Source organism: Vicia villosa, unplaced genomic scaffold (genome assembly GCF_029867415.1).
Source record: "Vicia villosa cultivar HV-30 ecotype Madison, WI unplaced genomic scaffold, Vvil1.0 ctg.000960F_1_1_3, whole genome shotgun sequence".
Lineage (NCBI taxonomy): Eukaryota > Viridiplantae > Streptophyta > Magnoliopsida > Fabales > Fabaceae > Vicia > Vicia villosa.
This window is the reverse complement of record NW_026705433.1, coordinates 132,038-148,017: the sequence shown is the minus strand read 5'-3', so window position 1 is coordinate 148,017 and position 15,980 is coordinate 132,038. Positions and strand designations below refer to the sequence as shown.

General features: G+C 38.9%; 1 protein-coding gene across 1 annotated transcript in view; it reads left to right on the top strand.

Annotated features, from left to right (window-relative positions):
• Nucleotides 1–13,888, top strand: part of LOC131632560 (uncharacterized) — a 44,034-nt gene extending 30,146 nt beyond the window's left edge. Inside the window, exon 6 of the mRNA XM_058903300.1 lies at nt 2,253–13,888. Within this exon, the coding sequence (XP_058759283.1) occupies nt 11,565–13,880 (2,316 nt within the window). The 5' untranslated portion in view covers nt 2,253–11,564 and the 3' untranslated portion in view covers nt 13,881–13,888. The remainder of the gene's footprint in view (nt 1–2,252) is intronic.
• The last annotated feature ends 2,092 nt before the right edge of the window (nt 13,889–15,980 follow it).

Sequence of the window (15,980 nt, the reverse complement as noted above, 5' to 3'; positions counted from 1 at the left end):
AAGTTTCAATGAAGTCAGCCTTGTGACAAAAACTTTGATTAATCAGCCAGTATGGTGGCAAAAAGGTTTGATTGATTAGCCAGCCTTGTGGCAAAAAAGTTAAGTTGATTGATTGATCGATTGATTGATTGTTTGTGATGATATAGAAGAGATACTCCTATCATAGAGATGATAAATGTCTAATCTCCTAGGGTATTTGATTTGGATATTGGGGATGCTTATAAGAAGCCTGTGGGTCCTTGTACGAAGCCCAAGAGGAGGCTATCCGAGGGTCCTTGCATTGTAAGCCCAAGAAGAGGCTATGGGACGGACAATCGAGGGTCCTTGCATTGTAAGCCCAAGAGGAGGCTATGGGAGGGACAAGTCGTTTGTACGAAGCCCAAGAGGAGGCATGGTATAGTTGGTTTGAGCTCTTAGAGCGATTTCACCGGGAAACCATACTCTATGTCCTAACCTAAACTAGGGAGATTCTTTGCACGAAGCCCTATAGGAGGCTATGGGGAACCTAGTGTTGTACTAAGTTGAACACAATCACAAATATGTACAAGTATGAACAAACATGGACAAACATGAACAAGTATGAACAATTACATATATATGACAAAGTGTGTGTATATAATGGAATTTATGAAGGAAATATACCTGTAAGCATGATCCATTTGTATACACGGGGGCTCGGGACTTATACTCGGGGAGAGGCCCATTGAGTTTATTCAAAAGCTATGTAAATAAATATTTACAAGAGGGGCTTGGGACTTATACCTACATGGAGGCCCATGGTATTTTTGGGAGGATTTAAAGAAAACCTTCATTTTTTATTTGTTATTCGAGGTTAAAAATCAAATTGATCGAGGTATGTACAAAAAGGTGTATGTACAATGAAATACCTAATTTAATGCAAGGGAATGAGACTTATACCTATGTGGAGGCCCAGATTGATTTTTGAAGAAAAACCCTAACTTTGATCTTGTTATTCGAGGGTTTAAATCAAATTGATCGAGGTATAAAAGATAGGTATATATACAATAAAAAAACCTAAATTTATACAAAGGAATGGGACTTATACCATAAGGGATGCCCATGTTTTATTTCATAAAACATGGTTGATTGATTTGTTAAAAACGCGAGGTTTCGTCGTTTGAAAACAGTTTGAAAGTTTTTGTTTTGAAAGAAGTTTTATGTTTAAATAAAAACTGTACAAAGAAAAGGAAAGGGACTTATACTCTCTAATATTCGAGAGGCCCAGTTGTTTTAAAAATCAATTGATCAATCCAAAAAGATTTGATCAAGAGTTTTTTTGAACAGAAAACCAAAAAGAAATGGTTTATTGTTTTGAAAACGAGTTGAATGATTTGAAAGTGAATTGATTATTATTGTGAAAACAGTTGATTGAGTTTTAGGCTTACCTCGAAGAATGAGAAATCGGATTTCTGAGTTTGAGGTGTTACCTTGATCCTCAAGTGATGCTTGGAATAAATTAGGATCTCAACAGATATTAAGCATCCACACCAGCAGAATAGAACGTCGAATAAGCTCACAGCGTTCAACATTCCATGATCATCCAGTAATTGTTTATGGACTTCTACAGCAAATGGAAGACCAAACAAACAGACAAAACAGAGAACAACAGAGAAATAATCTCGAAGTCTCGGATGAAGTTAGAAAATTCAAGTGATGTGCAACAGTAATCAAATAGAAACTTAAATGATTAACTATACAAAAATTATATGAAAATATCAAATTCAAAAGAAGTTAATCTAATAAAGATATTTTTTTGTGATTTTTCATGAAAGAAGAAAATAATTAAAAACATAAACTTAAATATGCATCTAATATATTTTTGTTGTTTTTTAATAAGGATTAGAAAATAAAGCTAAATCCTATATTAAATAAAATACTAAGTCTTTTTTGCAAACAATCTTTTTTAAAGAAAATTAAAAGAAAAAAGTTAGTAAAAAAAACTAAATAATTGGGCCAGAGGTGTTTAAAAAACATATGGTGGTGTAGGCCCATTAAAGAGAAGCTGAATTAAAATAAAAAAAGTGGACCGGACCGGGTCGGGTCAGGTGGAACCCGGATCCGCCTCTTAACACAAGCTGCTGGGTTTTGATTGGAACCTTAAACCAAGACAAGAGGCAGCGCCTCTTTCTCACCATCGTGTTTTTTCACGAGTTTTTTTCGTTTGTGAACAACAACAACAACAATCTTTCTTCCATTGGTTTCTCAATCAAATTCAATATCCTCTCTCTCAGCAACGCTCTCTGCTCTCTCCGACGTGTCATACCCTAATTTTTGACCCCCCTGAGATGACATATCTTCAGAATTTTCATCAGGTCAAAGCAAGTACCCAGAGCAGTCACTTCTTCATCTGGCATTTGATCAAGGATGTTCAAAGACAAGAAAACTCAGGCAAAGGATCAATCAATAGAAGGATTGGTCTCTAACACAATCATAGGACTCAAAAGCTTCACTTTTATATTCACCTATGATTGATTAGACACCCAGTCATCTGAGTACAGGTTTACTCATGTCACCAGACTAGGGTTTTTTTGAGCCTATCAAGGACTGAAATCAGGGATCACCTTTGGGAAACCCTAAAAAGCTCCAAGACATCTATTAAAGACTTCAATCATCTTCAAGTGATCCATACAATAAGATCCACTGGACATCACACCTCAATTCAAGATCCACAGTCACCAATTTCATCTGGTCGACAATTAGGGTTTTTAACCTAATTCACCTGGATAGTTGACTTTTAATCAAGGCATGGATCCAAAACTCAAGACATGATTCAAGAACCTCTACTACCTCAATATAACCCATTTACATCACTCATTTGAGTAGAAGATCTTAATTCCACACAAAAGTCCAAAATCTCACTTTATCTGGAAAAAGTCAATTGTATGGGATCACCTTTGACTTTTAAGATTTTTGGTCAAACCATGAATTTCAAAGATCAATATCATCAATATATGGATATTAAAGTCATTTGACCAAAGAAATTCAAGAAGAATCATCAAGGAGCAAAAAGTCGGGAATTAGGGTTTTTGAGGGCATTGTGGGAACTCAAAATTTCACCTACACAACTCAAAAAACTTCCAACATGAAAGTTGTAGATCTTGCAAAATAAAACAACATCTTACATAGGAACTTTTTTCAAAAGATCAACCATTTAAGAGATTTGGAATTTTGAAGCTTTAGGTTATAAAAACTTAGAAATTTTTCTAAGTGTTTTAACCTAGTTTTCATCCAACTTTGGGCTCATTTTTCACAATTTTCCCAAATGATTCTGAAGAAACCATAAACTAATGATTTGAAGTAGATGTTTAGGGCTTTCCAAATTGTGCTCAACCTTCTCCAAATTCATTTTGAGCTAGGAGTTATGCTTGTTCAAAGTTGGCCTCATGAAGTGAAATTATAGGTCATGCCTCATTTTTGAACTTTGAAATTTTGTGCACATGACCTCACTTATGGATGCTACACGACCCATAACACATCTGAAAACATGCCATGCATTCATTTTCACCATAGCATAAGAATTGAGGTAGATTCCCAAAACAAGAACATGTGATTATGTAATGATTACATTTGGGAATTTATGGCAAATTGATGAATCACCCAAGGAATCTTCTCACCAACCAATTAGAGCTCATTTCTGTCTCAGAATTGTCCCCTAAGATCAAGTAAAATCGAGGGCTAGGGGATTGATCAAATGGAATCAAAATTCCCATCATTGCATTTTGGATATTTTTGAATTCCTTCATAGCCAAGAAACCAAATCAACCTCACTAAGCAAGCTCTCTCCTCTGCAACTATACTGAACCATTTGCCTATAAATACAAGTGCTATCCTTCATACAATTCACACCAAAGCAACCATATTCCTTGCTTTCTCTTTCTCTCCTCTTGCTTATTGGTTTTTCAAAGTTCTTTGGCAAGAAGAATCGTTTTCTTCAAACCAGAGCTTATCTTTGGAAAGTAAGCATTCTAACATCTCAAAGGGGTTCATTTGAGGTGATCCAAGCACCTGGATCACTTCTGTAAGTGGAGGAACACCATTGTTGCTTTCACTTTGGAGCACTTGCAGTTGGAGGACCACAGAGCAATTCAGGAGGTTCCAAACAAGGTCAAGCATCCAGGCACATTCCTTAGGGTATAGTGAAGCTATTCAGATGGTCACAGCTCATCTGTAACTGCAGATTCATCATCCTCCATGTTCACTTGAAGCTCAAATCGAGGGAGTCGAGTAGAGCAATTCAGAAGGTTTGAGGCCACAACAAGCATCCAGTTAGCATCACTGAGTCCCAAGGAAGCTTTTAGGATCATTCATACAAACCCAGGTGCTCTCTAACATCCTCACGATCTTCATTTTCAGAGGTAAGTTTCTCAACTCCACCTCTTTAATTCGTGTACCTTTTTGGTTAAAACTCAATACCATTTCATTCAGCATCATCAGAGGATTAAAAACCCTTTATCATCAGTCATTTTAACTTCAGTATAGCCATTTAATTTGAATTTCAAATTTTAGGGTTCTTCACGTATTTTAGATAATTCAGTAGATATAGTTAATATAAATTCATATTAGTTACATATCTGGAATCGTGAGTGAATTTAGAGCAAGTTTGGTCTTTACATCTTTGCAAATGGTTGAGAGTTGAGAGAGTTCAGAAATTTCAAAAATCTGAAAGCTTGAGGTTGAAGATGACAATGGTGGTGGCGCGCAAAATTCAAATTCAAGGCTAAACTTTATTTTATATTGAATGGTAGTTGTTTCATAAATGACTAAAACGTGATAGCCCAGTGGTAAAGAGTGTTTGTGTGTTGCGCGTGCCCAAGGTCTGGGGTTCGAATCCCCCTCGCCCCAGACCTTTTGATTTTATTTTCTTTTTTTGCTTCTATACACTTGAATAACATATGTATTGCAACGAAACCATTACATTGTCACCAAGCGCGCGTTGGCTCAGTGGTGTTGTTTTGGGACTGGTAACATAAAGGGCGTGGGTTCAAACCATGGTGAGACCAAAACATTATTTTTACCACTAATTTCCTTCATTTTTCTCACAACTTCACACAATTAATTCACCTATCAAATTAAATCATTTTCACTTCATTTTTCACACACTTGTTATTTAATATACCTATTTCATGAATAATCAAAAAAATCATAAAAATATTATTTATTTCATATATTTTAATTAGGTTTAAAATAGTATGTTTTAAGTGTTTTCTTAAATACTTTAAATATATATTTTCATTTTTTTAACCTAATTATATTGTAAATAATTTTATGATTAAACCCTAATCATTTAGGTCTTAATTAGGTATAGATTTTATCTTTACCTTGATTAAGTTGACTTTTGTCAATTTTCAAAACTGTTTTCAATCTCAGATTAAACGATAGATTAAGGTTTTCAAACAACAAAACCTTATATCATTTCAATTATTTTCCAACTGTTTTCATAACAATAAATCATTTTCAAATGGGCCTCTAATAGAGTGTAAGTCCCAACACCTTCTTCTCTTCTTAGCTTGTTTTCGAAACTATATTTTCAAAATCTCCTTTCTGTTTTCAAAACATTCTTCTGGTATTTGAAGGGCATTATTCCCGGTGAAACTCTTCAGATACCTATGTGACCTATGTCCATCTTCACTTCTTCTGTTTTCAAAAACCATTAACTGTTTATCATATATATATTCAACTGTTATCCACCAATTACTGTTGAGGCTCTATACATACTTCTTCAATGGCCTCCACTCCATCCAGGTTAGGCTTTACAAGCTTTCAATTTACAGTCTTTATTTAAATTACTGTCAAATATAGAACTGTTCATATATTTGTTTAGAACTACGTTTGAGTGTAAAACCTATGACAGTTAAACTATATATATATATTATAGGAATATGACCTAGGATTGAGAATGTCTTCCCGGTGAAGGCGCTTTCCTAATTAGAGATATGTAGTTCAAACCCCCAAGATGAATTATTCCCGGTGAAACATCTTGGCAAAAACCTTAGAATCCAAAAAAATAGGACACATCCACCCAAAGAGGAATTATTCCCGGTGAAACCTCTTACCCATTTGCTTAGAGCCAAAATAAGTTCAAACTACATAGCTTTCTCTTGTGCTATAACAAGGACCCTCGATTAGCCTCCTCTTGGGCTTTGTACAAGGACCCACAGGCTTCTTAAAAGCATTTCCAGCTTCCTCTTGAGCTTGTATACAAGGACCCATCAGGTTTCTTATAAACATAGGAACAGGTCTTTAGTCACCTTTTAACCTACCCTGGTGAGTTTCTTCCAATTTAAACCAGACTTTAAACAAGCTAAGTTTGTCTCAATTTTACATTGAGTACACCTTCTGGAATGAGAGACATGGACAGTCTCTGTCACCCTTATCTTCATCAATTTTCCTTAGCAGAGTCTAGGATCCATGTTTGCTTATCCTCAGCAAGAGTCAGCCTTCATCTTGGGCTTTAAACAAGAAGTCTCACTAGATAATCTTTCTGCCAATCATTTTAACAAAAACCCCTGGAAAGGGTTAGCCTCCAAAATCACTTCTTTAAAAAACCAAAGATTCATTTCTCTTAGGAGATAATTTCCCCAAAAGAGTCAAAACCCCTGGAAAGGGCTAGCCTCCAAAGTCAATTAATAAAAACCTGTTTAAAAGAGTCAAAACCCCTGGAAAGGGTTAGCTTCCAAAAAATCATTCTTTTCAAAAGATAAACTCACCAGCTGAGTCATAACCCCTGGAAAGGGTTAGCTTCCAAAAAAACAGTCTTTTAATAAATAAATCCTTCAGTAGAGTCAAAACCCAACAAAAATAGTTAGCCTCAACCTTGGGCTTCATACAAGGCACCAAAACAATAAAACTCCCCTGTTAATAATCAGCCTCAACCTTGGGCATTGTGCAAGGCAGATAATAGAGTCTCCCCTAGTGAGTCCTTCATTGTTCAGTAGCCACAACCTTGGGCTTTGTACAAGGCAGATAAACCATATGTCGTGTGTCAAAGATTCCTAACATCTAGGATCTTTTCCCATAGAGTCATCCATACTCAATTTATTTAAGAGTCTGCCACAACCTTGGGCTTCATACAAGGCAGAAAATAATATTTCCCCTAGTTAGAGTCAGCCTCCATTCTGGGCTTTGTACAGAACACCAAATAAAACCCATCAAAATAGATTTTCCCTAAGTAGAGTCAGCCTCAATTCTGGGCTTTGTACAGAACATAAAAATCCCTTGTAAATTAATCCTCAGTGGAGTTTTCTCGCAGAGTCATAATAATAATCAATCAATCAAAAAGCCTCAAGCTTGGGCCTCATACAAGCCAGCTAAAAATCAAATCTTTTGTACAGTAGATAGACATGGCTTATCTCTATAGAGAGATCTTTCCTCTATCTCACCACATTCAAACAAACTAACATTACATTTCATTTTAATCAAGTCTCCCATTTAGGATTTTGAAAGGCATGAGCTGGCAGTAAAACCCAGACATGTGGTAACTTTCCCTAATTTGGATGAGCATTTTTCTTTCATTTAAAGAGGCATTTGACTGGTATACTTGCACATACACAAGTAAGGTCCCCCTCTTGAATGAAATGAATTCAGTTATTCTGTCACTCTTTTAATGTTTGTGGTGGAATAGTAGAAATACCTCTCTATAAAGATGACTTCATGTCTCTTTACTGTAAACAGAGATTTAATTCAAGCTTCAACCTTGAGCTTCAAGCAAGGCACCCAAAAATAATTAATAATTAATTAGTTCCCCGAACTACATTAAGCTCTGACTTCCACTAGGGATATGTAGGCATGAGGTTCACAAGGAATCTCAGCGAGCTAATAAAATACCAAAAATAGTCAGTCAGTCTGTCTGTCTTTCTTTTATTCAATTCAATTCCTTCTCCTAACACAAAGGAGAAACTTTCCCAATAATCATTAGCAGCACAAACACATTTAGACACAGAGAAGGTTCCTGTAGAGTACTACAGATATGTAGGGTGTTTAAACAGTTCCATATGTATAACCGACCCCCCGGACTCCAGAATTTCTAGTCTAGGTGAAATCCCCACACTTAGCAAACTCTTAGGGTTTAGTTGAGATCTTTTTTTCCCTTTCCTACTTGTAGGACAATAAGAAAGTTCGTGTGATATCGTAGGAAGAACTGAAATAAAATTCCTCCCACCACGGGCGCATTCTCCTTCCAAATTTCGCGTGAAGGGTCTAGCGTGCCGTCCTCCCAAGTGAAACGGGGAGGTAAAAAAAACGACAACCACAGAAAAATGGCGACTCTGCTAGGGATATAAGTGTTAAAAACCTTGGTTTTTCATCCAAACCAATGGTTGACCTGTTGCTGGTCCAGCCCCAATGAGGAATTAGGGATGCCAAATTCCCCCACAAACAAGAGAGGTCCTGCCTAACCTCTGTGTCATATCATGTGTTTGCTGCATTTATATTTGTTTATTTTGTTTATTCTGTATCGGGAAAGGGCTTGATTCCCCCTTGTGGTGAGAAATCCTATACCCGGATTTGAGTGCAACATAAGATAGGATGGAGGATGTCTTCCCGGTGAAGACCCTCTAATCTTGGTTCACAATTCTACTCTTGGGATTTGCCTGGCTGGTTGTGATTAACTGCGCCACTGCATTCCGAGACTGATTTGTACCAGGAGGACCTAGAAACCCATTAACCCCACTTAAAGCCTTTTGTTAGGACGTAGAGCGGTGATTACGAAAGTAATTGTCACGCAGATACTACACTCAGAGAAAACTCTCTTATAGATACCAGTCAACGTATCTTTAAGATTGAGCAAAAGCTCTGAGATCCCCTAGAACCCGTTCTACAGGTACAAAAATCCTTATCCTTAGTTTACCATTGGGGCGAGGTTTGCGTTTTGACTTCATGACCACTATACCCTTCAACGCCATGTTTGTTTAAAACTCTTGTGTGTGCATTCATGCATTCATGCATCATTCATTAATAACAACTAAAAACAAAAGAGTCTTTTTCGAGTCGTTTTTCAAGGAAACTAAATAACGAACGTTTTGAACTTCATAGAAAGAGAGAAACGGAGAAAGGGCTTAAGGATCTATACCATGGATTACGGAAGAAAGAGAGCTAGGAAATACACCTTCAAGATTCCCCAGGTCGAGGAACAGGGAAAGCTCGGAAAACTGGTGGTCAACCCCCAGGCTTTCAAGGAGAAGTATGGAAAACTTCTGCCTTTGCTCAATACCAACATTGTGGATGGGATCCTTCCCACCTTGGTACAGTTTTACGATCCAACGTATCACTACTTCACCTTTCCAGATTATCAGCTCATGCCTACGTTGGAGGAGTACTCTCGTCTGATTGGAATACCCGTGTACGTGCAAGATCCGTACTCCGGTTTGGAAAAGAATCCTGACGACATTATCATTGCTGCAACTACTCCTTTGAACGTAGTCGACATCAGAACTCATATGGTGAGTAGAGGAGGAATTCAAGGATTGCCTTCCAAATTCCTGTTTGATCAAGCTCGGTACTTCGTCAGCATCCAAGATATGAGCGCTTTTGAGGAAATCTTGGCTTTGCTTATCTACGGATTGTTTTTGTTCCCTAACATTAACGATTTCGTCAACATCAACGCAATTAAGATCTTCTTAATTGGAAATCCAGTTCCAACCTTGCTTGCGGATGCTTATCACTCTGTGCATTCAAGAAACCTGCAGCGAGGAGGATTAATCACATGTTGCGTACCGTTGTTATACGAATGGTTCGTTTCGCACCTGCCAAAGTCTAGCACTTTCTGGAATATGAGGGATGGCCTTTACTGGTCACAGAAAATCATGTCCCTCACTCATACGGACATTGAATTGTGTAGTCCTAACAACGACGAAACCAAGATCATCTTCAGTTGCGGAAGTTTTCCCAACATACCCCTTATTGGAACTAAGGGAGGAATCAGTTACAATCCAGCTTTAGCCCGTCGTCAATACGGCTATCCCATGAAAAATATACCAAGTAACATCCAATTGGAGGGTCTGTTCTTCAAGAACATCGACGATCATGGCAACATGCTGAAGAAGGAAATTTTCCAAGCCTGGCGTCTTGTACACAGCAAAGGGAGAAGATTGTTAGGAAAACATCTTTGCATCTCCCTGAATCCTTACCTTCAATGGGTACACGTCAGGGCATTCAAGCTCAGGATACCATATCAGCATCAAGAACCCATTCCCCTAAGGGAACCAATATACCTTTTCTCCACCGATGTTGAAAAACTACAAGTGGCATTAAACAAGGTATGCCAAGAAAGGAATGCTTGGAGGAACAAGTATCGAATCGTCAACACGGAAAACGTTGAGATTCAAAACATCCTAAGAAGGAAGGATGTATGCCAAGAAAGGAATGCTTGGAGGAACAAGTATCGAATCGTCAACACGGAAAACGTTGAGATTCAAAACATCCTAAGAAGGAAGGATGAGTTACTTGAAGTGCTCGATTGACAAGTGTCACAAACGTCACTTTCTCATCATATCCCTCCTGCTTCCTGGATTATTGATCAGCTCACGTCAGAGAACGCTCAGCTCAAGAAACAGAAGAAGATGTTAGAACGTGAAGTCGGCTCTTCGTCAAAATTTTAGAGTCCTTTCTCTCATTTTCTCTGTATTTCTTTTTCAAAGTGTGTAAAAACGGCGTTTTCGCTTAATTAATAAAAGTTTGATGTTTCATAACGTAATTATGGTGTTTCCTTGAAAAATAATAACTTAATTGCATATCATGCATCGCTTTAGTCGTACGCACTGACACGAGAATTGTCGCGGATCTAATAGTCACTTTCCTTTCTCCAGAAAGAGAGGAGGAGAAGGAGGTGAACCAAGACTTTCAAGCTGTCTCATCCATACAACACTCGTTCAAGTCGCAAGAAAAGAATGGAAGACTTTGAGCAAGAGAATGGAGAACTCAGAGAAGAGATTAATACTCTCAAAGATGCTATTGAAAGGCTCAATAGTATGGTAGAAGCCCTGGTAGTTGCACAGAATCGACCAACGCCAGAAGAACCACAAAGGACTGTGGTTTCCGAGATTGTTTCTACTCCTATTCCTCAGTATACCATGCCACCCAACCGACCTTGGGGCATGCCGTATAACTTTATTCCAGAAGGGTACATACCCCCAGTTTCTGAAGTTCCAAGAGCTACAATGGAGATGCAACTGCCGGAGGGTTACAAACCTCTGGAAATTGAAGTTCCAAGAGCAACGGCAATGGGTTTCGCACAACAGAATGCTGAGATTCCAAGATCTGCTGTCATGGCTTCTCCACGACCTATTATGCATACTTTTCCTCCACCGGGCGGACAAGTATATCATCACGCTCCCAGTGAGGATGCTGGCGTGTATGAAAGATTGGACGAGTTCCAGGAACAGTTGCTGCAAATGCAGAAGGAACTCAAGACTCTTCGAGGACAAGATCTATTTGGAAAGAATGCTGCAGACCTCTGTCTGGTTCCAAATGTTAAGATTCCTCACAAATTCAAAGTACCAGATTTCGAGAAGTACAAAGGGAATTCATGCCCATAAAGTCACCTCATAATGTACGCTCGAAGAATGTCAACTCAGACTGATAATCAACAATTACTCATTCATTATTTTCAAGACAGCCTAACTGGTGCTGCACTCAAATGGTACATGAACTTGGACAGTTCAGAGATTCGTACTTTTCGAGACCTCGGAGAGGCCTTCGTCAAACAGTATAAGTACAATATGGATATGGCTCCCGACAGAGATCAACTCCGGGCCATGACTCAAAAGGATAGAGAAAGCTTCAAGGAATACGCTCAGAGATGGCGTGAAGTTGCTGCACAAATCTGTCCACCACTTGAAGAGAAAGAAATGACAAAAATCTATCTCAAAACTTTGAGTCCATTTTACTACAGACGAATGGTTGCAAGTGCACCAAGTGACTTTACCGAGATGGTAAACATGGGTGTACGTTTAGAAGAAGCAGTTCGGGAAGGACGCTTGAACAAAGAACCAGAATCTTCTATTGGTCCAAAGAAGTATGGAAGTTCTTTACAGAAGAAAAAGGATCAAGATGTCAGCAATGTCTTGCACAAAATCAAGAAGAAATTTCAACCTCAAGTTGCAGCAATAACTCCGGTTGTTAACTCAGCGCCAGCTTATCAACCTCAGGTCTCGCAACAACAAACTCAACAAAGGTCGCAGCAACCTCAGCAGCAGGTTCGACCTCCAAATTACAACAATCGGGCTCCAAGGTATCCTGCCTTTGACCCCGTACCAATGCCGTATGCAGAATTGTTTCCAACATTACTGGCAAAAGGACTCATTCAGACGAGAAGTCCTCCAAATCCTACAAACAGTTCCTCACCATGGTATAAGGCTGACCAATCTTGTCCCTATCATCAGGGGGCACCAGGTCACAGTATTGAGAACTGTTTCCCTTTCAAGATTGACGTCCAACGATTAGTGAAGAGCGGAATGCTAACCTTCAAAGATACTAGTCCAAACGTCCAAGCAAATCCTTTGCCGCAGCATAAAGAAGCTTCAGTGAATCTGATAGATCAACACCCTAACGTCATTCAAATCTACGACATTCGTCAGATAGGGGAAAATCTTGTCAAGATGCACGCTAAACAAGCTGGGTACGACCATGTACCACCTCACAACTACTTCACATGCGATATTTGTCCAAAGAATAATCAAGGATGTGCCGTAGTTCAAGTTGCATTACAAGAACAAATGGACTTAGGATGGATTCAACATATCCGAGTCAGAACTGAACAGGACATCAACATGGTTCAAGGATGTCCAGGAGAATACAAAATCTACAAAGTTGAAGATCTTGAAGGATCGGTAGTCAGGTTCCATAAAACTTTAAATGGACTTACCTACTTTGGAACAGATTTCCACGCTTACAGTAGATGTAGAATTTGTCGAAGAAATTCACAAGGATGTTTGCGTGTTCGCGACGACATTCAAAAGCTGATGGATGACAATACCATTACTGTTCTTGCCAACAGAGAAGATGATGAAGTCTTTACCGTATCTCCTCAAATTAATCAAGTTGAACCAATGCAAGTCAAGTATGACAGCAGGAAGACAACAATTGTTCCATTAGTCATCTACTTACCAGGTCCTGTACCGTATGAGTCCAGCAAGGCTATACCATACAAGTACAACGCTACATTCATTGAAAATGGTAAGGAAATACCATTACCATCTGTTGTCAACATTGTTGATGTTAGTCGAGTCACCAGAAGTGGACGAGTCTTCAACAGAACAACAGAAAATGTGGAGAAACCTTCGGAGGAAGTACCACATAGGCAAGACAATCATCCGACCAATGCTGTTCAAGCGAAAGAAAATGATGAGATCTTGAAGTTAATCCAAAGGAGTGAATACAACATTGTAGATCAATTACTACATACTCCGTCTAGGATTTCTGTTCTTTCCCTGCTATTGAGTTCCGAAGCTCATAGGGAAGCTCTACATAAAGTTTTGGAACAAGCTTTTGTAGAACCTAGCGTCACAATAAGCCAATTCAACAACATCGTTGCCAACATCTCCGCCGGAACTAACCTAAGTTTCTGTGACGAAGATCTTCCTGAAGAAGGAGTAGACCATAATCTTCCACTTCACATCTCAGTTGGCTGCATGGGTGATATACTCACAGGAGTCCTAATAGACAATGGGTCCTCTCTTAACGTCATGCCGAAATCAACATTGTCAAGATTATCTTTCGAAGATTACCCTCTAAGAAAAAGTCATGTCATCGTCAAAGCATTTGATGGATCAAGGAAGTCAGTTTTTGGAGAAGTAGATCTTCCCATAACTATTGGACCTCAGACGTTTAAAATCACTTTCCAAGTTATGGACATTCCAGCATAATACAGTTGTTTGCTAGGTCGACTGTGGATTCATGAGGCTGGGGCAATTACTTCAACACTTCATCAGAAACTGAAGTTCATAAGAAATGACAAATTGGTAATCGTATGTAGAGAACGAGCTCTGATCGTCAGCAACTTGTCGTCATTCTCCGACATAGAACCAAAAGAAGTTGTTGGAACTAAATTCCAAGCACTTTCCTTGGACAAAGGAAAGGAGAAAGCAGCGTCTATTTCTTCCTACAGAGATGCAATCTAAGTTGTAAAGGATGGCACTACCAGTGGTTGGGGGCACATTAATATTCCTACCAACAACAAGAACAGAACAGGAGTTGGATTCTTTCCAACATCATCAAAGACTATTCCAGGAATTGAGGTAGTTCTTCCAATTCAAGAAACTTTCCGCAGCGGAGGTTTTCTTCAACCTGTTCAGCAAACAGTCAATACCATCGGTACGGAAGACACCGATGAGAATTTTGAAGTGGAATGTATGTCCTACCTTCTCGAGGCAGGATACATAGCCCTATCAGAGTCTGAATCACCTTGCTGTTATCCGACTAAGGGATCTGAAAGTAAGACTCAACAAAACAGTGACGAAGTTACAAATAGCTTCACCACCAGAAGTCATGGTTCATCAGAAGAAGTTCCTCCTATCCCCGAAGAAACCTGGGATACATTAGGAGAACCAAGCAGAAAATTCGACTACATGGTGAAATACTCCGCTCTTGAAAGCTCAAAAACCTCTTTGGAAGATATTGTTCCAATTGGATGGAACAGTGATTTTGAGTACCTCTCTCAGCCAAAAGAGATATATAACCCTTGCTATTCATCATCATCGACTGGTGAAATCATCATTGAGGATTATATCCCCAAGTCACCTTCCGAGGCTATGGATCTAGAGTATACATACCTGGTCAATGCCATCTTGGGAGAAGAGCAAGACCAAAATACAGAAGAGGATGATCTTGAAAGTGTCTCCGACAATGAGTCTCTCCATTCAGAAGATTGGAAGTTTTCTCAAAAGAAAAACCGACATACTCCACTTGGAAATGGGTATGCTCACACCGCTCAGTCTGCTGAAGTAGAAGAAGATCGTCTGAGTGTTGCAAAGACAGTGGTTGGTAAATCAAGAGCTACCACAGGCCAGCTTAAGCCTAAGGTTCCACATTACCTAGTGCACAATGGGGTTCGCCACTACTGGACAGTTGTTGAAGTTACAACTGTTGTTCGCACTCCTAAGTAGGAACTTTCACTGTTATTTTATCCTCTCACCATAGCCCAGGGTGAAGAGATGTTTCATAGGGCTTTGCATTTTACTATTTCTTAGGAAAATGTCCCTCTTTGCTTCGCCCAAAGCAATAGAGTTTTGTTTTATAGGGTCTTTGTTTCAAAAAATGACTGTCAATAAATAAAAATGTCATTTTGTTCCGTCATTAGTTTTTCCTTTTCTTTTTTTTCGGAAATTGGTAATCCTAAAAAACACCCTTAAAAAACATCAAAAATTCCATTAACTGCATATACCGAGTCTTCCCTCGTTGTCTAAATAAAACTTATCACACATATGCAGATTAATCATAAAATACCCCGTTGAAACGTGCGATCGTATGACTTCTCCAAGCTTTGAGTTTCCTGTATTCGAGGCAGAGGAAGAAGAAGACGAAGAAATATCAAAGGAAATTTCACGATTACTTCAACAAAAGGAAGAGGCCATTCAGCCATACAATGAGCCTCTAAAGATCATTAACCTTGGTTCCGATGGAAACAGAAAAGAGGTTAAGATTGGAGCTTCGCTCAGTTCAGAGATCAGAGAGAGTTTGATACAACTACTCAAAGAATTCTCAGATGTCTTCGCTTGGTCTTATCAAGATATGCCAGGGTTGGATACCAGTATAGTGGAGCATCACTTGCCATTAAAAGCAGAATTCCCTTCGGTCAAGCAAAAATTAAGAAGAACTCATCCGGAGATGGCCATGAAAATCAAAGAGGAAGTTCAAAAGCAGATCAACGCAGGTTTCCTCGTCACTTCAGAATACCCTCAGTGGTTAGCTAACATTGTTCCCGTTCCTAAGAAAGACGGAAAAGCCCGCATGTGCGTCGACTACAG